This window comes from Chelmon rostratus, chromosome 24 (genome assembly GCF_017976325.1).
Source record: "Chelmon rostratus isolate fCheRos1 chromosome 24, fCheRos1.pri, whole genome shotgun sequence".
NCBI lineage: Eukaryota > Metazoa > Chordata > Actinopteri > Chaetodontiformes > Chaetodontidae > Chelmon > Chelmon rostratus.
The window spans coordinates 1,910,472-1,933,877 of record NC_055681.1 but is presented as its reverse complement, the minus strand read 5'-3'; the positions used below and the strand labels follow the sequence as shown (position 1 = coordinate 1,933,877).

Sequence of the window (23,406 nt, the reverse complement as noted above, 5' to 3'; positions counted from 1 at the left end):
AAGTTTAAGTTTTAAGAACTTGGACAAATACATTTCCCATTGAACTTGTTGGCTGTGCTGCTGAAGACATCATGTGAAGACCGGGACATCAGGACGCTGCAGAAGCATCAGAAGCAGCGATGCAACGTGAGTTCATCCACACAGTAAAGTACTTTTATACTTCACTGCAACTCAGAGAGAAATACTGTACTTTTACTCAACTACATTCATCTAGTAACTTTAGTTGCTTTGTGGATTGAGCAGAGTATTTCAAATCAGAGCCACCTCTACCAGCTGAGCAGTACAGTGATACAAACTTTACTGCATACTTCTCACGCTGTTGCATTGCTGCCTATTTCCCTCTGTCGGCCTCCCTTCTCTTTTCTGGATGGAGTGGATTCTCCATTTCTCCGTGGAACAAAGAGCAGCGAGTTCTTGCAGGGTCAAAGTTTGAGCTCAGTGTTCATTCATCAGCCTGTCAGAATGTCTTTCATCCAAAACGCTGAACCCCTGCTGTAAGCCTCTCTGAACGAGAAAAGCTTCAGATGTGAAAGCTGCAATATCTCTGCCTCGAGCAAATTTGCATTCTGATCAAGAGGCGTCCCTCGCATGTGGGAGGCTCTGGCAAACATCCGGCTTTATGAACTGTCTGTCAGCTGCATGTGAAGCAGCACATACGTAGAGGAGAAGAGGAGGATGAGGAGAGAAGGAGGGATTGTGGCGCTGAGACAAGCGAAACAAAGGAGGGAAAACAGATTGTGTGTTTGAACGCATCGGCTCTGTTGGAGCTTCAGCAGCGAGGGGGGAGAGCGTTTGCAGTGCAGCAGCTCTGCAGCCTTCACTTCTCAGCATCGGTTTCTGCTGCGGTCAGCTTGGAGGCGAGAAGCGGCCGAGGGGAAGTCGGAGGAAACTTTCAAATTGAGCTGCTGGGAGTCCAGGGCAGCGCTGGGGATTTTATTCCACCACATAAAGGAGCTTTCAGGGAAACTGAGGAGCAAAGATGAACCAAACTGCGTCCGTCTCTCATCAGATTGACTGTCAGCCGGTCAAGGATACCAAGGTAGGATGGATGTGTTCCTGTTTCCTTCTGGAGCTCTGAGGGGGTTTTTTTCATCACACTTTGTAGAATCAGTCAACTGACCAGGGGTGGAGGAAGTATTCAGATCCTTTACTTTAGTAAAAGTAATCATACGACGCTGTAAAAATACTCCACTGCAAGTAAAAGTGCTGCAAATCCTCCTGAAAGTATTTAAAGTACTGAGTGCAGTAAAATACTGTTCTGTCTGATCTCATTAGATTATTGTGACTCAAAGCAGGATTTGACACTATTTAACTGCAACTAATGATTCTCTTCATTCTGGATCAATCTGCTGATTATTTTCTCCATTAATCGATTGATTGGTTGGTTTGTAAACATTGTGAAAATAGTGAGAAATGTGGTGACGATGAGGCCAAAGTGACGCCTTCACAGTGTTTGTTTAGTGCAACCTGGTTTATTTTTACTGAAATTGTTAAGAGTCAAATAAGCGAGCTCTCCATCGACTGATTGGTTAATCAGCTAATCACCTCAGCTGTGCTGCTCACTTATTAAAAAGCATTTTTATCACCTCTTAAATTTAAAAGTCTGAATTTGAATTGTCCCTCTGAGATGAAAAGAAGGAGCAGAAAGTGGCATGAAAAGGAAAGTCCAAAAAAGTTATGTCAGGTTCTTACACCTGAGGTTTAATCATGCAGTCAGTCAGTGAACATGAGTCTGACACTGTGAGTGAAACTCGTCTCATCAACCAAGTCGTACTATGACATATAGAATTTAATCTTTAGAAAATGTTTTTGAATTATCAAAGCTGGGCACAGCAGTTTGTAGAAAACGGATCTAAAACAGCAGTAAATGGTGCATCTGTCGGGACTATTTTCAGCGGCGGATTAATCCATATCCACAGTGTGATCACTTCATAACAGGTTTTTGTCTTTTCATTGAGCTCGTTGACAAAAACGAAATTTAAGGAAGTAAAATTAGGCTACAAACAGTTTATCTACATGTTAAACTGAGTTTTTTTTATATTTATCTCAAATGAGAGGAGGTTAACATAACAATTAAGACTAAGGAAATTAAAATCCAATAAATATTTGATATGCAAAAGGTAATTAATGTCCTTATTTGTCAAAACGCCACTCTGTCAGACTGGATTCTGTATATTTCAGTCTTCCTGAAGGATCAAAGTGCAGTTGAGACGTCTTCATGTTTTATGGCTGATATTCACAGTAAAATACAGGCAGAGACACGGTGACAGCAGCGAGAAGGAATAAAGGCTCCAGCATTAAAGAGCTTCATTATTGCTCGCAGTTTATGCAAAGCGGCTCTCAGCTGTGAGATGATCCTTCAGACAGGGAGACGAACAGCCAAAGTTTAATCCTGCAGCCCCACAGCAGCAGGACGGGAAGAACGCAGCATTACACTTTCAAAGGATGTGTCATGATTTCACGTATCTCCACAGGTACATCAGATTTGATGTTTCTCTTCTTATCTGAACGCTGAACACTTTAATCCATTTCAAAAACTGACTTCACAGGCATCAAACATCAGCTCTGACAACAACGACACATGCTGGAAAATGGCGAGGGATGCTCTGATGCTTTTCATTTGCATTATTTAGCCTGAGTGGATTTAATTGTGCCATAAATCATAGCTCAGTAATCCGCCGTCATGTGCTTCATGAATAAGCCAGCGTCTCGTGGGATACAGTGGTCACATTGGACACCACGAAGCTGCTGATGCGAATGAAGAAGAAGGGTTTGTTGGTGTGAATCTGAGCCTTTCCCTCATATTTGGATGCACTGACGTTCGCTTTCAACACGGAGGCAGAGGAGGTCAGCATGGACTCATGGGTTGACCCAGGGGACTGGATCCTGATTTAAGGTCCAGCTGTTTGCTTTTTCTGGATATTTTAACCACACCTCACCATCATCAGCAGTGAATGTTTGCTCAGTTATAACTTCACTCACATAAGAATAACTAGAGTCAGTGGACCTTAAATTGAACCTTATTTTTGTTAAACTCCTCTTCAAAAGGTGTGATATATCTCTTCTTTCAAGATATCCAGCTGTTGCCATAGAGACACTTTGTGTACAAACAACACGGCACCCATATGTTCAGTTTGCTCAGTGATTCAGGTAGGAAGGAAAATTGGCTGATTGGGTGTAAAACACATTCAGACCCTCACGTCTGGAGACTCTCTGCTTGGATTCATCATGTGTGATGTTTCCTGGAGGCCGTCTGGTACACATCAGAGTCTCCAGAGGGAAAATGGACTGAACGGGATGTAAAAGTTCCCGTTCAGGACGTGCCGGGCTGGCTGCCCACGCAGGACCTGCTGGGCTGACCCGAGCTAATTCACTGTGGTGACCAAACAAACAACAAGGCAGGTGCCAGGCTGCTCTCCGGCGTGCCAATCACTTCACTCTCAAATCAGAGGCGCTCCGGAGGCGTGGAGCTAAACATAGTCACCGCCAAAGCAGACATAACAACCAGACTCAGATTGAAGTTGGGATGTTAGATATGAAATGCTGACATCTTTCCTCTGAGTTCAGGTCTTTTTTATTTTAATTAGCTGGTACCTGATGATGCTTGTCATTCACCAGGTGCCATCTTTGTAGCATTTGAGTTGAAGTTGCTATTACTGCTGAAAGTATTATCATGTTTAAATATTTGCAGTGCAATGAACTGACGACATTCCAGGAGAAGCCGCTGTATTAAGTTTCTGCTAATGCAAAACATTTCCTGCTGCTGCAGCTTCACATTAAAAGCATTTAGCTTATTATGAAGCAGTCACAGGAAATGCAAAGTCAGCGAGCTTACGTTTATAATTAATAAAACAAATGCATCTACAACACAAGACACCAGTCATTTTCTGACAGCGGATCAGCTTGAAGTGTTGCAGGAGAAACAGAAGAAGAACAGCGAGCTGCAGGCTGCACAGCTCCAGATTCTCCACTTCTGAGCATGTCCACGTCGAGAATCCGGTTTCTCTTCCCTGCTGTTGTTGCTTTCTGGACTCAGATTTAGATCCCTTTTCATAGTCCACAAAATAAAGAGGAATTCCTCTCTGGAGACGTCTCTGTGATCGTTAGGTCTGCAGGGTCTGCAGGGTCTTTGTGTGATGGTCTCTTATAAGGCTGCAAATAACCACTATCTCATCAATAAAAAGACAGAAAATAGACAAATGTCCTCATACGTCTTCTTTTGCCTGACAGTCAAAAGCCGGATATAATCCAACAATATGAAACAGGAAAAAACAGAAAAGCCTCTCAAAATTCTCACATTTGAGAGGCTGAAACCAGCAAATATTCAAAATCTTTCTTCCTAAATGAGCTAAATGATTATTTGATTATGAAAATTAATATTGTTATAAAGTCTGAGTGAGCCCTCCTCTGTCATAAGAGACACTTCCTCCAGCACTGACAGTGCTTTCTGAATTAAAAGAATCAGCCTTCAGGGTTGATTATGGATTAATTAAAGGCTTTCACATGAAATATGAGGCTGTAGATGTCGTTTAACTGCAGGCTTGATTAACTGCGGTCACACAAGCTAAAAGGTCTGTCAACCCACAGCAGACGCCACAGAAGAGTCACTGTTTGAAATCAATGCGTCCATTTGATCATCATCATGATCGCTCCCTCCCTCCCGCCCTCTGTTTCTCATGATCATGCTGCTGGTTGCTAAGTAACTCGTTATTCCAGGACATTTTCATCATATACGTGTATATCATTCAAATCCCATTTGCACAGGGTCAGCAGAGTGGGGGTGTGTGCATGCTCTTCAGTTTGCTGTGAGTCACTTGTAGAAACAACAAGCTTTAAATGTCACTTTAAAATGACAAGACACTCAAACTGATGATGATGATGATGATGAAGAAAATGGTGATCTGAAAGCATCTCAAACGTTTAAAAAGTTGGCCCTTGAACTCAGAGACTGAATCGTAACGCAGCAGAGAGACAGATCTGCCGAAGGGAAATTAAATCCTTGCATCGCTGCCGTTAAATTCGACTGTTTTTACCAACAGGAGAACTTTTGCATCAGACATGTGATCATGTGTCAAAAAATCATCATCATCATGCTCCCAGTTCACTTAAAGGGAATCAGTTCAGTGCTAATACACTCGACTGACCAGTCAAAGCTGGTTTAGAGAAGACAGACTGAGACTTGGTCGGGTTTTGGGTTTAGTGACGAGGGGCTGCAAGAGGACCCGGACTGAGTTTCCATCCAATTGTTGCACAAATTTCAACTGAATTTCCTGAAAATCTGCAAAAGAAATCTGCAAAATTTGTTTTGTGTTTCCATCCATGACTGTTGTGATCCGGGTAAACAGCTGGTGGCGCTAGTCCTCCAGTCGGGTGCAGTAAAACCATTGCAGAACATGACGTAATTTAAGGAGAACTAGTCAAAATTGTGTTTGTTTAACTTATTAAACACCTCTTTTTTTGATGGACAGAACCAGGCTAGCTGTTTCCCCCCATTTCCAGTCTTTGTGCTAAGCTAAGCTAACCAGCTTTTCATAGCAGCTTCATATTTAGAGACACATAAACGATAGTCTTCTCATCAAGCTCTCTGATGGAAACCAATTAATCACATTTGTCACAACTTTTCCTTTCACTCAAAGTGCAAAAGATTAGAAATATTAAGAACTTTCAGCTGTTTTATTCTTTCAGACTCAGAACTTTCACTGGGCTGAAGCCCAACACGGAAACCTGTGAAACTGAACAGATTGCCGTCATAACGAGGTTTAGCAGCCTGTTCTCAGTCACATTCAGAATCACTGAATATTAGCATTAGCCCTGCGTCGTCACTGCCATCTGTTAGAGTGGAGATGGACGTGGAGTAAAGAAGTTCATTAGCATGTGAGCTGCGGAGGAAGATGACTAATCCCGCCTCAGTGAGCATCACTGAAGATGAAGATGCTCATCAACCTGTGATTAACTTGTGAGCCTCTGAGCAGTTCAATGCTGCAGTAGCTAATTTAACCCCTCACACTCACCTAATAAAGCCTAAACAACATTACGATGAGCGTTTTAAGGGCCTCAACGAGCTGCGGCACTTTGAAAAACACAATTTGTTGTTCAGAAATCCTGAATGCAGAGCGGAGCTGTTTGCACGGCCTACACTGTTGCTGTGTGAACGACAGGCTGTGTGAGAGATGACAAATCATGCTGCCAAGTTCCTGACTATGAAGTGCACATGGCGGGGAAGCACTCAGATCCTTCACTGGAGTGAACGCAGCGATGCTACGCAGTGAAAACCTTCCTTATGAAAACACGTGGATCAATATTACAGATACAGAGATACATGGTTTTCACGGGACAGGAAAGGAGTGAAAATCTTAAAAGTAACTAGTAACTAATGCTGTCAGACAGATGTGGAGGAGTAAAAAGTACAATATTTGCAGTATAAAGGTGCGTTACATGGAAATACTACAATATACTACTATAGAAGTACCTTTAAGTACAGTATGTGAGTAAATGTTCATCATTCTTGATAATCTCACACTGCTGCTACTCTCAGTGTAACCTGAGTGCAGTATATACATCATATATACATCATGTAAATTACTCATATTCACATGTTTTACACATGTTCAATGCATAATGCTGTTTAGCTTTTAGCTTTAACCTGCGACTAGGAATATGCATCATGTGTCCCTGTGCAAACACATTCCCCTGCAGATTTCAATGACATTTCACTGTGATTGCACATTATGTGACTACATGTGACAAATAAACTTGACTGATCGACTCATTAAATGAATCTTCAGCTCTTAAATATAAATGAATGCAAGTGTGTTTTTCGCCACTAGAGGGCAGCCTAACACAACACTGCTCTGCACGGCTGTCGCGGCCTGCGGATGATTTCTACTGGCTTCCTGTGATGTCATGAGAAAATGGAAAAGCTTGTGGCATCTAGTCGATGTAGAGACAGAACATTGAACAGAAAAGCAGAGATTTTCTTCTTAAAAATGTAGATTGTATCAGCATTTTACTTTAAATCATGTAATATTTCATCTTAGGGTTAAACCTTAGCCACAGTTTGAGTCATGCATGACCTAATATTACTGAATAAGTAGTGTCAGTTAATGCCACAGGGGAATGTAACTAAGGCAAACATTAAAATAAGATTCAGAAAAGCAGAAAATAAAGCTTTGAATTTGCACCCTCCCCACCCTCATTCATCACAGCGACCTGCTGGAGGAACTCTCCTAAAAGCATCAGCTGTGTTTTTATTTCTTTGAAATGTGTGTGTTCTCGCTGCAGGTTTACTTTGAAGCGTTTTATTTTTGGGTCAGTGAGTCACACTGTGGCTCACGAGGGATCATCTCAGGTCAGAGCAAACCAAGGTCGCAGCTTTGAAGACGTGAGCCCAGAGGCTGCTCCGTTTCTCTTCTTTCAGCTGCAGCTGCCACATCATCAGATCTGCTGCCATTATCTGCATGTGAGCACTGGATGAGTTATAGCGTCTAAAAGAAGGAAGATGCAGGAAAGGTTGTTGTGCTGCAGCTCCAGGCCTTCATGCAGGTGGAACGCTGACGGCCCACATGGTGAGGATGGAGCAGAGCGTCCCCACTGATCCCTGCAAAGGTCTATTATTATTATTATTATTACTATTATTATTTTTCACAGCAGATATTTTAACTTGTCACGACAGCAAAAGTGCTTCCTGGAATCCAAGTCAATAGAAAAAGAGACGAATCTGTTCAGCAGAGGCAGCTTTTTATCTAACATTCAAGGTCGAGGTTGTTGTATTGTCTCCTGAGAGAAAAACCTGGATGTGAGAAGAACAAAACCTCTAGAAAACAGCCTGTATCAAAGCAGAAAATAACGGCTAATAATGAAGAAAAAGCAATCACCACAAACCCATTAACTTTGCTTTTTATACACAAAACAATAACATCCTATAAACTGTATTGTGAACTGCAGGAAAGTCCATTTGCTAGTCTTCTTCTAGCAATTAGATCTAGTTTTCTTGCAGCAATTAACAGCTGTTAGCATACAGCTAATAACCGTCATTAGCACTGTTAGCATTCATCACTGAAAGCAGCAGGCACCTTCGGTTTGTGTCTTTATCGCCACAAAATGAACAATCATGTGACGCACTCACTTCCCAGCGGTGCTCCTGCGACCAGCCACACACTGCTCACTTACGACACCTTCTCCCCCGTTAACGAGCAGCAATGATGATGATTGCTTTGGAAAAGTTTCGCCCACGTCGCCCAGTTGCAGGCCTGCGCTGCCACAGGGCGTTTAATCCAGAAAACTGTGAGACAATCAGAGCTACAAACACAGATTAAGAACAGAAATCGCATTAAACGATGCTGTTCATGGGTTTTTCTTCACAGTCTTCATCGTGCTTGTGATTAACGCTTTTGCAAACAGAGAAAAAGACCAAGCAGACACATCTGGTCCAGTCTGCAGCTGAAAGAAAAGCACTGAGAGAGGACACTTCATCAGTGATGAACTCTGATCCATGGCCGCTCTCCAGCTGCTAATATGAGCTGTGAGTGTGGAGAAGTCATTTTTAAAGACAGAGTGTCACCGTGTGGCGTTCACATCTCTGACTTTAATCCTGACGCTCTTTCTGAGCAGGTTGAGTTGACTTCGAGCTCCTGCTGTGCAGCAGGGTTGATTTCACCGTTTCAGTCCTCTCAAGGATTTTCCTTTCTGTCTGTCAGCCGTCCTGCTGCTCGCTGCTGCTTTGATTTATACATTTGCGGCTTTTAATCTCCTCACAGGCAAACGTAGGATCTTTGAACAGCGCGCTGACTGCTGGCTGCATGAAGGGGGAAAAACCGCCCCTTAAGCATCCTCCATTTCTGATTCATTTTTATTTAGCAGGCTCTTCCTGCACGTATATGCTGCAGAAACACTCAAACAACTGAAGTACACAAACAAAAGGCCGATGGAGGAAGAAATTTAGCAGTTTAGTTTACAGTTTTCCTGCACAGTGTGGGATTATTACCGACGTTTCAGGTGTGCTCACCTGCAGTTTTAAGTGTTTATTCAAATTAAATCACAGCTTTTGCAGCTCATTGATAAAACCTGTTTCTGAGTGAACGTTGAGGCCTTTTTCAAACATAAATAACTGATTAAATGTTTGTTTTTGGCAAACAAAGACAGTGAAGTAGTTTTCTGTTGAACCACTTTAGCCTGATTGTCCTTTTAACACAGAAACTGAGTGAATTCAGCTCAAAGGGCCTCCGAGTCACCACCAGGCAAATTCCCCCTGACAAAGAATTAATAGATAATCAGACTAACGATGCCAAGAGAAACTGGGTTGACTGATTTTACTTATGAATGACACCATTTTTTAAGTGGTAAAATCAGAACAGAGGGGTTTTGTGAGTGTGTGCGTGTGTGTGTGTGTGTGCCAGACGTCTGTTTACTCTGAATAGAAAAGCCAGACAGACGGACAGACACGCTGGTGGCAACAGCAGCAGAGGAGGCTTTTACTCGCTTCCTGTAGTTTTTTACTTCATTGCGCTGCAGACGGGGCGCTTTTTTGATTGTTTTTGGACGATACTGCACTTTTGGGCTTGAGAAATAATTGGACTTGGAGGAGGGAGAGTTTGATGCTTCACGTTTCAGCGTTCTGACTGCAGAGACGTCAGCATGATGGAGCCGGAGCTCAGGTTCCTGGAGGTGAGCTTCAATACGCTCTTATTTATAGAAACCACAGCGCTGTGGCTCTTATGGAAGGTGTTGTGACATCCTAAAGTTTCCTTCATAGCTGCAGAATCAATGGAGGAGAGTGACGTGTGCGTTTTATCTCAACTCCCAGGAGTGTGTGCTGCCTTCAGGGAGAGTCTGAGAAACAGAAACACGTCCTCTGGGACTCAAAGTGTGTCAGGACTGTTGTTGTGTGTGAGTGAGTGATGAATGGGCTGCAGGGCATGAGGTTTAAACACAGCACGCTGAGGACTCGTGGTGCACAGATTAGCCAATGGAAAAACTGGAAAGGTTCGCCTCGGCCGGCGTTTGTTCTCGACTGAAAAGGTGTTTTATTGAGGAAATAATGCAGTTTAATAATGAAGCAGAGAAGAGATTGACACAGGAGAGATTGTGTCAGTTATCTTTGTTAGAAAACTGTTTATTTAAATCTTGAGGCATCTTCAAACCAGATCTGCTCTCCTCAGTGAGGTCTGGGTCTACCCAGGTTGGGCCCCAGGACCCATCCTGATTAGATGCACCTGAATCGGCTCCTCTCGATGCGAAGGAGCAGCTCCCTCTGAGCTCCTTGTCCCGTCCCTGTCCTGACTAGAGAGCCGTTTCCGGCTGGGTCGGACCCTGGTCTCTGAAGACGCCTGCAGTCACACTCTGAAACTGATGTGACTCAGGAGTCCCTCCAGGTCAAGATGTCACACGGCGAAACCCCATCGGAAAAAACTGCCAGCCCTGCAGTCGCAGTTTGTTCTTTGAAATAAATCACCGTTCTCAGGACGCTCGGCTGAGCCAATCAGGGCCTCGGGCAGGTGAGCAGGTCAGTCAGCGAACCCTGATCCACTTTTTTTCTGGGTCAACATCGTGGATCATCTTCCACACGCCCCCTCACTCTTTTGATGTCATCCACATGTTTGCGAGTGACAATATTCATGCTGATTAAATATGATTAGAAGTTTATTCTGAGGTGAAGAAAGTACATTTACTCAAATTTGAGGTACTTTTTACTTCTCTGCAATTATTACAAATTGCGATTTTTGCACCCAGAACAAATGAAGAGCTTATAAAACATGATGTTTGGCTAAGATTTAACTACCAAACAGTTTATAGACCTGCAGCTGAAACGTTTCGTCAATTTGCCGACTGACAGAAAATTAATTGGCAACTATTTTGAAAACAAAATACAAATATTTTAAAAAAAACAACAGTGTTTAAATTTAAATATCCACGTGTGTTGTCATGGAGATGACTCATATGTTTTGCAGGTACATGGCTGTCATCTGCCAGCAGCCCTACACTCCCACACGCAGCTGATTGTCTTTGTGCCGTTTGCAGTTTTTCATTTCTATAAATGGACATTTGGGCCTTGAAGAGATTTAAAGCAGCCGCAGAGTTCAGTGTTTCAGGTCGATGCTGCTGCAAAATGCACTGAAACATCAAAAATATTCACGGGGGGGATTGTTTTTCCTCTCATCGTGCTTATTTATAGGTTGATCTTTGAGGGCAGACTGGGAAGAAAGACAAAGATGACATGTAAGATGTTGTGTTTTCATTTAATATCACCTGAAATATTGTAAAATGCACATAAGAAAACAAGTCATTTTCCTCTGAGTTTCATTTATTGCACGCAGATCTTTTCCACCAGAAATAAAATGTGTTGCAGTCCAACAGTGTAATTAAAGCTGCGAGTGTTCAAATCGACATACATGACTGCGGCCTTCGCCGTCACGTGCTCAGTGCTGTGCAAATGTCTCGGTTAGGTTTACAGAACCGGGTATTCAGTACAGAACATAGACTTTAAAGAAGTTAAAATAAATCAACTTTCTTGCTCTTTATACTTTGTCACCTGACTTCCTCCTCTGCTGCCGTCATACCTACTGCAGCCACTAGAGGTCGCCACCTAACAGTAAATGTGTAAATTCTGTCATCAATGACAAAGACAGGAAGGAGAAATCTGAGGAACTGTTGCAACAGACAATCACATCCAACTAAAGTTGCATCAGACTTTGCAATTAAGTGAGGACGTGTCTTTCAAATGAGCAGAGGGAGAGGAGCAGCTTCCTCAGCGCTTCCGGACGGGAACCGGCTCTTATCAGGATCCTTCTGGGTCAATTAACCCACTATAGGAACCTTCCTTATCTAAAAAAAACACTTTTCAACCACACCTCAGTGGTTCCAGAGCGAGAGCCCTGCAGGTTTCCATCCAGGCTGCAGGTTAATTACACTCACCTGGCGTCCCTGGGGGAAAGCGCTCCCCGGCTAGACGGCAGGAGTGAAACCCAGAAGGGCTTCGGGACCTGAGGAGGAGGACTCTTAACTGCTGTGACCCATTAAAACAAAGCGTTGGCTGCTTGCTGCCTCTCGTACAGGCTGCACAGCGGCTGAAGCTTTGCAGAAATAACAGCCTTTTTTTCCACTGGAAGGTGGTGCATCTGAGTGTAGTTGAGTGGCTTAAAGGTTCAGTTATGTCCCAGTCTCAGTAAAATTGGTTTTCGAAGGTCTCGACACAGCCAAGGAAAGAAACATCCTCAGGTTGCTCTGTTCGATTTTTAGAGGAGGCAAAGAGGCTCAGGAGTACTTAATATTTTAGGAGAAAAAACACTAAAAAGAAATCATAAAATCAAACTGCAGCAGTAAAAAACAGAGAAACATGATGATAGAATAGTTTAACATCTAATTTTCCTTGTCTCAGCTCACATGCAGGCTTATAGATAAACATGAGCGCACAATTTAGCAGACGAAGGAATGAAGGCTGGTGCAGAAATACTGCACATGCATACGAGTGAATGCAGACAGTGCTCGAACGAGTGATGCATGTGCACACATAAGCACAAATGCAATGGGATGTGGTCTGAAGACTGTGGAGGAGATCTCCGCCTTGGGAACATCAGTGAGCTCACCAAACAGCAGCAGAGGTCAGAGAGGAGGACAGAGATCGCTTCCATGTGGTCTCTGAATCCGCCTGTTAAATATTTAATGGTGATGGGAAAGAGAGTCCAACCCAAGCCATGAGGATCTCTTCTTCTGTTCCTGCCGCCTCTTTTCTACCACCACCCTTCCTGTCTTCCATCCTCATCCTCCCTCTCCTTGTCCATCCTTCCATTTGCTCGTTATTGCTTCCCCTCTGCTTTTCAATCACTCCTCAACTCTTGAAGCTGAACTCAGAAGATCTCGCGTCTAAATTTAGTGATGCATTAGAGGCTGGGAGGGAGATAACCGCTGAAAAGGATGAACTCATTACCTGAACGCAGCCGGCTCGTGGACGCAGCACTGTCCAGTTTTAATGCTTGTGGGACCAGTTTTAAATTCTGTTCTCTGCCTTTCTTTGGCTGATAAAGAGGCAACAAAGTTTGGACCTAAAGTAAAAGTTTTCAGTCAGTGTGGATGTCGCAATGCAACTATGTCATTATGAATCATTTGGACTGATAAGATAGCAGCATTTTACATTAACATGTTATCTTTACACGTACTTAAATACTACTTGGAAGCCATTGTTGTACTTTTTACTCCACTACACATTATTTGACACGAGCTACTTTGCAGATTCAGATTACAAAATATGAATCAGCTAATTAATTATGTTGTATTGGTCTATTATGGATTAGTCTACACAACAGTAGGTTAATAAGAAATTAAAAAAAATAGTGATGCTTACACATTAAAACATCACTAATTAAAATTAATAATTGATTTCTGCAAACAATAATGAGTACTTTTAGCTTTGGTAGCTTACTTTAAGGAGGCTATATTTTGATGCTAATGCTTTTACTTAAGAAAGATTTTGAAAGTAAGAGTGTTTTTACACTGTGGTTCCACTGCTTTTACTTTGCATCAATAAAGGTTCCAGCATGAAGCAATTTGGAGCTAAAGTTAGTTTAATTAGCCCGCTAGTAGCTAGCAGGCCATCTTACCTGTAACGACAGTAGCTGAGGGGGCGGGGCTTAGCGAAAGCTGCCATTTTTCTGCCTTTTGGGAGCATTTGGACCTTAGAAGTGTGGACGGACACATAAAAACACATTTGCCGTCCTCATTCCCCTCCTCCTGTTATCTTCATTATTTCTGGGCGGGGGCGCAGCGAGCGTGTCGGCTGGGGGGTTTGTGTCTTCAGGGCTTTCTCTGTGACACCTATCAGTTTGCATCCAGTCACTTGGCAGCAGGAAAGGCCAGCTGGTTCCTGATCTGCTCCACTGTCCCGCTTCATTAGCCTCTGAAGGGATTTCAGATGAAGCCTTGGTCCGGTTCCCTCTCTGAGGACAGCTCAGCCATAATCCTGCAATTTATTCCGGAGGGATATTCTAACACGAGATATCACAGAGGATCTCTGAGCCCCTGAAGTGATACTGTAGGAGCAGTGGAGTGACATCATCAGAGGTAAAAATACCACAAAGTGCAAGACACACTGTACGTCCCCCTGGGAGTATTACACTGCTGTACAAATACTCATTCACAGAAAACGTATAAATACTGCAGCCTCACAGCTCAGGTTTGAGAGAAACCTTCTGTGAAGAACATGATGGGATGAATGTGCAGCATCTTCCCACAGGTGCATTCCCATTCTACTCTTTGTGTTTAAGTACATTTACTCAAGTGCTGCGCTTAGGTAATAAATAGTAATGCATTATTATATGTCAAGGTAAGATTTTATTGATGTGGTATTTATACAAACCTTTATACCAGCTGCAGCTGATACACATTAATGCATCAATATTCATAATCCAGTAATATAATGCTGTATATATGATTCTGAAACGGGCCATTGTGCAGAATGAATCCATTAACTTTTGGTACTAGTAGATTTTGATGCATACTTTTACTCACCTCTCAAACTGTAGGGGAGTGCTTTGTGTTTGTACTCAGAGTTTGCAGCAATACTTTGGGTTTAATCATTTCCACAACCTTGAACAACAGTGCCGACAGCGAACGAGAGATTTTCAGCACCACGGACAGCGACACATTCACACCGGATGTTTCCACGAGTTAAGACAATAAAAGCCTATCACAGAAAAGCTGCATAAAAACAGAGTTTTTAGATGAAGTAAAGCTCATTTTTTTCTTAAACACACACACACACACACACACACACACACACACACACACACACACTACAGTACATACATTGTACATATACTCTTTATATTTGTATAACCCTTACCTTTACCCAGTTTATATTTTTCAGCATTGTGCATATTCTGGATTTGCATATTATTGATATTTAATATTTGCACTCTTTCCTACTTCAGCAGTTTGGCTGAATGAAGATCTTATCTAACCATATCTTATACTGATTTGGAGTTGCAACAGGTGGAAAATAAAAATAAAAATCGGCCCTTTTTTTTACAGCACATTGTCCAACAAAGTTAAAATGGGCTTAGCAAGATGAAGCAAATAATAAAAATCAAGCGCAACTACAAACAAGAAGATCAAAACGTAGTAGGACGATGAAATGGGTTTTTATTTTCTAAGAAAGACAAGCGCTCTAAATTTAACTTGTGGGTGGGTTTTATTTTGAAAGTCACACCCGGAAGTCGCCGTGTCGTTCATTCCGGGTAGCTTGCCGCTCGTGCTGCTAAATTGACGCGGCGACAGGTTTGGATGCTTTTACCGGGAGAGCCGCTGGATTCAGGCTGAGCAGCAGGACTGTGGCTCCGGTGCAATGACAGCGTCCAAAGATCCGACCAAGAAGAAACCGAAAGAGGCGCAGCAGGATGAGGTACACATTCCAAACACAACACAGACATGTTTGTTTGTATTGATCCACAGCTGGGAGGAGATACATCTGTGTGGACAGGCTCACAATTTGGAAGGACAGTGTGTGAAAACTATGGTTTTACTGCTCTGGTGCTGCTGCTCGCATATATTGTGATTGAAATATTGCTGGGGGAGAGTTAAAATAAAAAATGCATTGAAGTACATTGAGGTCAAAGCTACAGCTCAATGCAACTGAGGAATATTTCTGCAAATATAATCACTTTCCACTGATTTGTTGTGCGTCTTCATGCTGCATGTAAATGTTGATTTCCCTCATGCTGCAACATGCTTTGACACATTTTGCAGCTTCTATATAATTATCATTTAAAATTAGAGATAGAAATAAGTTAAAACTGAGTAAAACATTGCAGTGCATGATGTAAAAAACAGTCCCACTGGAAATACGTCTTCCCCAGTTCAGAAAGTATGTCAAACTCTTGCTATTTGAGTTTTATTTTGGTAAAGAGCTCACATCCTCTGTCTGTATACTGATTGCAGTGCAGCAGGAAGTGTTCCTCTGTGATTCTCTGTCATGATTACATTCTTAATACTGATGCATCAACACATAAGCAGTGTTTTACTGTTGTAACAAATACTCAGGTGAAGTACAAGTACCTGTGTGTGGATGCCTTTTGTTCTAAGTCAGTATATTCACATGTTTCTAAAAACCTGTCGGCATTTTTGCCTCCTCCAGATTCAGTTTGTTGATGTATTTTTGTGTCTTTATCCCTTTGACTCTCTAACACACACACACACACACACACACACACACACACACACACACTCACAAACACAAACACAGACACACGCTTTTGATTTCCCTGCTTGCTTTACTTTCCACTGGAGTGAGTCTGATCAACAGACTGTTGCAGTGGACTGTGTCTGCTACAGCTTGCACACACACACACACACACACACACACACACACACAGTATGCACAGAATTAGCTCAGAGACGTTGAACTAATACCGCAGTCGATGGCCCAGTGGCGTGCAAAGAAAGCAGTTTCCACCTCGCCGACAGTACATGTGACACAGATTGTTCTGGACACGTTTGTGCCTCTTTATTATGACAGTCCTTCAATTACCCTAATCACAGCAGTAGTGTAGTACTGTGTATCTACTGTGTAATACTGGTAGAAAGTTACATTTACAGTGCTTTACTAATACTACTAATATCAGTACATTTAACTGATGATACTTCTATACTTTTACTTCTGTCACATTCCGGCGAGACAGATTTCTGCTCCCGTTCGCACATGACCCCATGCAGGAAATGTTCCTGAACATTTCAGACTGCATGTGTGAAGGCTTTGAGCAGTTGCCAGGCAACCGCCTCCATCTCCAGGAAGTCACTGCACCCTGCCAGGAGAGTCCAGCATGTCACGCTTGTCATGCTTCAGGACAAAACCAGATGTAACATGTTAATCAGTGACCTTTAGAGGTGCTGGTAGGTGGACTTTATTACCTTCAGACAAACTGGGCTAGCTATTTCCCTTTGATTCCAGTCTTTGTGCTAAGCTAAGCTAACTGGCTGCTGGGCTGTAGCTTCATAATTACCGTACAGGTCAAGAGTGGTATCAGTCTTCTCATCGAACCCTCAGCAAGAAAGCGAACAACATGCCGAAGTATGCCAATACCAATTCAAGCAACAGTTTGAAGCTGCAGGTTTGAAAAGCAGTGACATAATCAAGGTTTTCTGTTTCATTTGTCTGGGAACTCATCCAAATCAGAGACCAGAGCGCTGCTTCAGATCAGGATTTTTCTGTCTCATGTTTCTCGCTCACCTCTCGAGAAAGGGAAGCAGTGGTGCTTCTGGTAGTCAGCATCCAGTCCGCCACGTTTGATGTGTGAACGAGGCTTCACACTGTCTTCCTTGATGTATCTCTCTTGTCTTTCTCTGAAGCTTTGAAGAATGGTGAATTAAACACCATGTGACAGCTACCTATTACAGATCCCCGCAGCGTCGCTGCTGGAAGCCTCCCAGCCCGCGTTCACGCCCGGTTTCTGGCCAAATCCGAGGCTGAAACAAAAGCCCTGCTCGCATCATTGTCTCCTCTTTTCTCTCTCGTGTTCACGTCCCGGCTGCAGGTGACGTTCATCATCGGAGCCTGAAACGATGTAACTTGGAAGCTTGGATGTCCAAGAGTCTTTTAGCAAAGCGCTGAATTTGTGCCTTTGGTGCAGATAAGAGCAGCATCTGAAAGGCTGAAAATGCACAATCAAAAGCTCAGATGACACTTTTCATGTCAAGCCCGATTGTTTGCACAAACCGCTTTACTCCGATGTCTCTTCAGGGTGGACAATCTGTGGACAAGATGAGGACTCTGTCTCCCCTCACTGTCCAGCTTTAAGAAGAGCTGGACCGCTAAATCCAAAAATCAATCACAGTCGACACCAAAGGCGACTTGAATCATCAATCAAATAGATTTTATCCAGTAAAAACATGAAATATTATTCTGTTTATTCTGACAGTAGAAAGCAGATTTCTGATTTTGTACTAAGAGAAAACGGGAAGTCAGTGTTTTAGATACTTACTGGGGTCCACCTTCCTAAAATTACAACAAATGCCTCCTCAGTAAATCTTTTTGTGGTGAAGATGTTGGTTTGTCAAAAACTTGGGAAAATATGTCAAATATCTGCATTAAAATGTCATTAAAACTACCTTTTGTATATTTTCTTGCCTACTGACATTACACTGAATGTTTCCAACAGAGAGTGAGAGTGCAGCAGCTTTGTGAGGCTACATGCTAACACGCTCACAATGTCAGTGCTAATGTGCTGATGTTCAGCAGGTGTGGTGTCATGCTCGCCATCTTCCAGCTGAGGCTGATGGGAATGCTGTCAGTTCTGCAGGTGTTTGGTCATAAATGATGGTTTTGTGAGGTGTCGTTGGGGCTGTTTGTGGCTCGACAGGCCGCGAGGGAACGACGATGAGAACTTGTTTATTTTTGTGTGACTGCAGGAGTTCGTGGACGTCAGCCCGCCGCAGAGGAACTGGAAGGGCATCGCCATCTCTCTGCTGGTGATCGTGGTGGTCTGCTCGCTCATCACCATGTCTGTGGTCGTCCTCACACCTGGTACGTCAGGCGTACACACGCATGATGTCCTTTGCTCTGATGACGCTATAAGAATTGGCTGGGCTTGACTGGAGTTCACTGTGTTTTCCCAGTGGAGCTCCCTGGCAGCAGCAAGTCCAGGCTGACCGTGGCAGACCTGTACAAACCAGAGTTCAGTGTTCACGACCCTGAGGCCATGTGGATCAGCGGTGAGTGCTGCATGTTCCCTGCTCTGGGACTCCTCAAATCAAAGGAAGGCTTGCTAGCATTTGCCCACATTAGCTGCTGGTCATGTCTGCATTGAGGGAGACATGGAGGCGAAGCTCAGGGGGTGAGGACGGCGTGACATTGGGGAAGGAAGTGGTGAGGTGACGTTTGGTATTTTTCTCTACTACAAATGAAATATATGTGCTCTTGGTCAGGTTTAGCCTGGATGGAACAGCTGGTCATGTCTGGCGGCTTCGTCACCGACAGGAATTCAAAAGAGGTTCAGGTTTGAAAGCAGCGGGGTTTCAACACCATGGCGCTCATTTCTGACTTTGAACAGCAGCGCTGGTTCAGGTTTATTTTCTGCTGCAAGCGTGACACCTTGAATTTTTGAGAAGGAAGAATTTAAACTCACCAAAATAAAGGTAAAAACATTGACTGGATTCCTCCTGGAGTCCTATTTACAGTGTGTCTTTGTCTCCCAGAATACATTGATTTACTTGCAGAGAAAGGTGATGAAAGGGCATTTATAGGACAGCAGAAACAAGCAAACACTACTTGCTTAAAAGTTGATATGACAGCTAATTGCTAACTTTGGCGCTGATTTTAAGGTGTTTCTACATGAATATAACTTATAAATATTCTATTACATTTCTGCTGCCCCCAAGTGGCCAAAAAATCAGCTGTTGCAGGCTTATAAATTATAAATTTTTGGCTCATTTGACTTTTTCAGTATTCAACCGAAGACCACACTTTTTCTCTAACCTTAACCAAGTGCTGTTAGTGTCTAAACGTGAGCACAAAAAGTCCAATAATGCTTTAGTTGCTACAAGAGGATATTTTATGGTAAAAGCATCTAACTATAAAGATGATGCTAACTTGTGCGATTATCAGTGTAATTAAAAGTCAAAGCTCATCACAGCTGAGGACGGACGTTATCTTCCAACCAGGGAGGAAACACAAGTTCACTGTGGAAAGCAGCAAATGAAAATCTCTCCACCTGAGTTTCATTACAGTCTCCAAACATTTGTCAGTGAAGAGCGGTGGCCAGCATCAATTCCATATATATTAAAACCATTTATTCACCAAGATTACAGTCTATAAAGGGAGCTGCTGTCTGCAAAATTACAGTGAATTCATCAAAGTTGAAGGAATCCTGATAATCTAATAATCTCATCTCACATAGAAGAAGTTCTGCAGGCAGGTAAAAACTGGTTTGTCCTGTTGAATGAATGTGTTCACCTGAGTTTTTACGGAAAAGCAAATCATACATACTGCTGAAAGACTTTTGGGGAATCTGTGATGCATTCAAGGCCACACGCAGGTTTTTAGAAATACAGAAGGTCCAAATTCACCCAGACTATTCTCACAATCCTGAAAAACTCTGCAGAAGTACTTTTTATTTATTCAGTGAATGTTTCAGTTGTACTTCCTGAAAAATGTATATCTTCACATTATGGTCAAAAAAGATTCAATGAAATTAAATAAAATAATGAGTTTGATTTCCTTTTTTAAATTTTATTGCATCTGTTAAATTTAGATTTTCAAACATTAAAAAATGTAAATGAATCAAACTAAAAATGTCAATAATCTAAATTAAAAAACATGTTACATTAAATTTAATTAGAAATAATAAATGTAATTATACATAAAATATCTAAATAAAAATGAATTAAATAAATAAAAATAGGCAGCAGGATTTAATTAACTGGAAATTTTATCAATCTAAAAATGTTTTTTCTTGTAACTCAGCCAATAAGGAGGTACTTTCATCCCCAGAATTTTTTTCAGGATCTTCTGATTATTTCTTTAAATATCTCCCGTCATTGATCATCACCCTGGAACAAACTGTGCACAGTGTATAAAACACATGACCTAACTGAAGTGACTCCTGCTGACCTGCATGTCCAAACACAGATGGCTTCACAGTGTCGAGCTGAATCGAGAGCACGACGGCCTGCAGAGCCTCGGGTCAAAAATCCTCCCACCCTGTGATAAACCACATGTGAGCAACAACATTAAGACATAACAATGATAATATAGTGCTTAAAAAAGCTTGAAAACGAGATCCTGTGCCGATTGCATCACAACCACACCACACAGCCAAAATCTGAGCTGCATCTGCTGTAATGTCTGACTTATCAATTTTCAATCCTTAATTAGATTAAAATATTAAATCCCAGCCATTAAATGATAAAAACAAGCCAGTAAAAAGAAGGTTGTTGAACGAGCTGGATAATCTGATCAGATGCAGGTCTTAAAAAGTCGTCGATAAAATTTTCTTATCAACCCTTAATTTTACAGGAAGCCAGAGGGAAAAGCAAGCAGTGCATGTTTGTTCCTGGTTCCTGCATTAGAATAGCAGAAATGAGATAACTGTATATTAATGTACCTTGACCTGGAGTTAATGTACCAAGGATTCAATCCCTTTTCTTCTTGTTTTTAACACTTCCAATAAAAGTTCTCTTAAAAACTTTTTTTGTGTTAAATGAGCATAAAACGCACATTTTGTGGTGATACTTCACACACTCTACTACAAATAGTGGATACCAGCAGCAGAAAAACGCACTTACTTACTGAGTATGTATATAATAGCTGACTCGTTGCTGTCGAATGCATAATTAACATCAATTTTAAACATGTGATACTTAAAAAGTATACAAGTATTGATACTTTTGACAACCATAAAATGTGTATGTATTAAGCAAAAACTAACTAATAAAAAAGTCCCATTTCCATAAAGTCAACGTAATTAGGACAATTTGTATTGAATGCATCTGCCAAGTGAAGAAATATTTAAAAGCATTCACTATATTTAATTTGTCTTCCCTACAACATGCACTCATATGAAAGCATGATAAATGTTTATATAGTTGTGTTTATTTTATTAGCATTTAGCCAATCCACGATCTTCCTGAGCAACGTGCTCAAACCTCCTGTGAAAACTGGTCCTGCGCTTTGTACATCCACCATCCACAACCTCAACGAGCTGAGTGAGTTTGTTGCCTCACCTGGTAAAATGTCTGTAAACATCAGCATCATCTGCAATTATGTTTCCCATTGCAACACTGCAAAAACACATTAGTGTTATATAAATGCCATTTTTTCAAGGGTTGCTTTCTCGCTATTTGCTCACAAACAAGCGTAAGACAGCAGCAAATGAAATGCATCGTCAAATATTGAGTTAACTGACATTAATTCGACGTATTCATGCACACATGCATCAGAGAAGAATGAACCTGCTGCGTAAAGATAGAGAAACATTAACAGTACACTGCAGTGTGTTCACACTGTTTTCCTTCCATTTGGAGAAACGTTGCTTCCATCCACTCCCCGCCACTTGAGCTCACTGACCTTTCTCCTCCTCAGTCTTTCCCCCAGGCCACATCGCCAGCACCTCCTCATTACATTCTCTTCCCATGTTACATAAGACGCACCCTGCTGGAGGTGTAATCTGTGGCCGAGGGCTTTATTGTGTCGAGCAGCGTGCAGAGAGCAACGTTCCTCCACATGTTCTCGCTCGCGTTCAGGCCCAAATGCGGCGAATCTCAGATGTCCGTGTTGTTTAACTGGCGTCTCGACAGCATGACAGATTGTGTTTGCGTTCGGGCTCGGAGACGAAAAAAAGATTAAGGAAGAAAGAGAAGAAAAATAGCAGCTATAGCTGGAGGAGCTGAGCACAAAAACATAAAAGCCGCAGTGGTTTGTTGACAACATGACAGCTAAATTACAGCTTTAATGGTAAAATCGGGAAAGTGGATGACTAAATATATCCATAACACCTTTCTGGAGACTTGCTGGGAGTGACAGACGGAGAGACACAAGGACAGAGGTGGAGGGAGACAGTGAGAGATGGCCTTCCTGCTCTGGATACGAAACAGAGATCCACTGCCTGCTGCGTCCTTCCCTTCCACAGGGAGATAATACTAATGACTAGTCCTGCGGCCTGTGGCTTCTCATTATGGGCTCTGGTTGAGATGGCCTCTAACACACACACACACACACACACACACACACACACACACACACACAGATGCATGTTTACATGTGCTTGTGAGGACCGTGTGTCACTCCCTAAAAGCAGGGACACATTCAATCTAAACAGGATTTGAGCGTCACGACTCATCTGACCCAATCTGTTTCAGTCTGGAGGTAAAAAGTACACGTGTTCAAAGCAGCTGTAATCAATATTTTCCTGTGAACAATTGATCACATGACATACTTGCATGTGAAAGGGCTCACTCGCCTAAGGGAGAGTAAGACCTAACTTGTTCTGTCGGGGGTCAGGCGTCACATTAGCTGTTTTATGGAGACTGATGATGAAGTTGGGAAATTACTGGCTGACATGTTGTGTGGTGTAAATCTAATGTAGACCGGGGGATGATGAGAGCCAAGAGGCCATGTAGCAGAGCATGGTCTGGGCTTGGATTTACTACTGGGCCCCCGTGAGGTGTTGTGGGTGTAATTCAAACACGTCTGTAATGGAAATTGCTTCCCTGACAACAGTCGACTCATTTCTTCTTCTCTCCTCTAACATCTCGGTCAGGCTTCAATGGCTGCTCACCCTAATTTAATAGCACAAGAGACACTTACATCATATCTTTTATAACAGTACTTCACAAAGCACCAGACTGAAGCAAAGAAAGAGGCAGCGAATTCATGATGAGCCCTCCAAACCCCCAGGATGTCAAAATCACATCCAAACACTGATG

General features: G+C 42.4%; 1 protein-coding gene across 1 annotated transcript in view; it reads left to right on the top strand.

Annotated features, from left to right (window-relative positions):
• Positions 1–979: 979 nt before the first annotated feature.
• LOC121627261 (inactive dipeptidyl peptidase 10-like) overlaps positions 980–23,406 on the top strand; it is a 45,419-nt gene continuing 22,992 nt past the window's right edge. The window contains exons 1-3 of the mRNA XM_041966077.1: positions 980–1,039; positions 18,394–18,508; positions 18,601–18,696. Of these exons, the coding sequence (XP_041822011.1) occupies positions 980–1,039; positions 18,394–18,508; positions 18,601–18,696 (271 nt within the window). The remainder of the gene's footprint in view (positions 1,040–18,393; positions 18,509–18,600; positions 18,697–23,406) is intronic.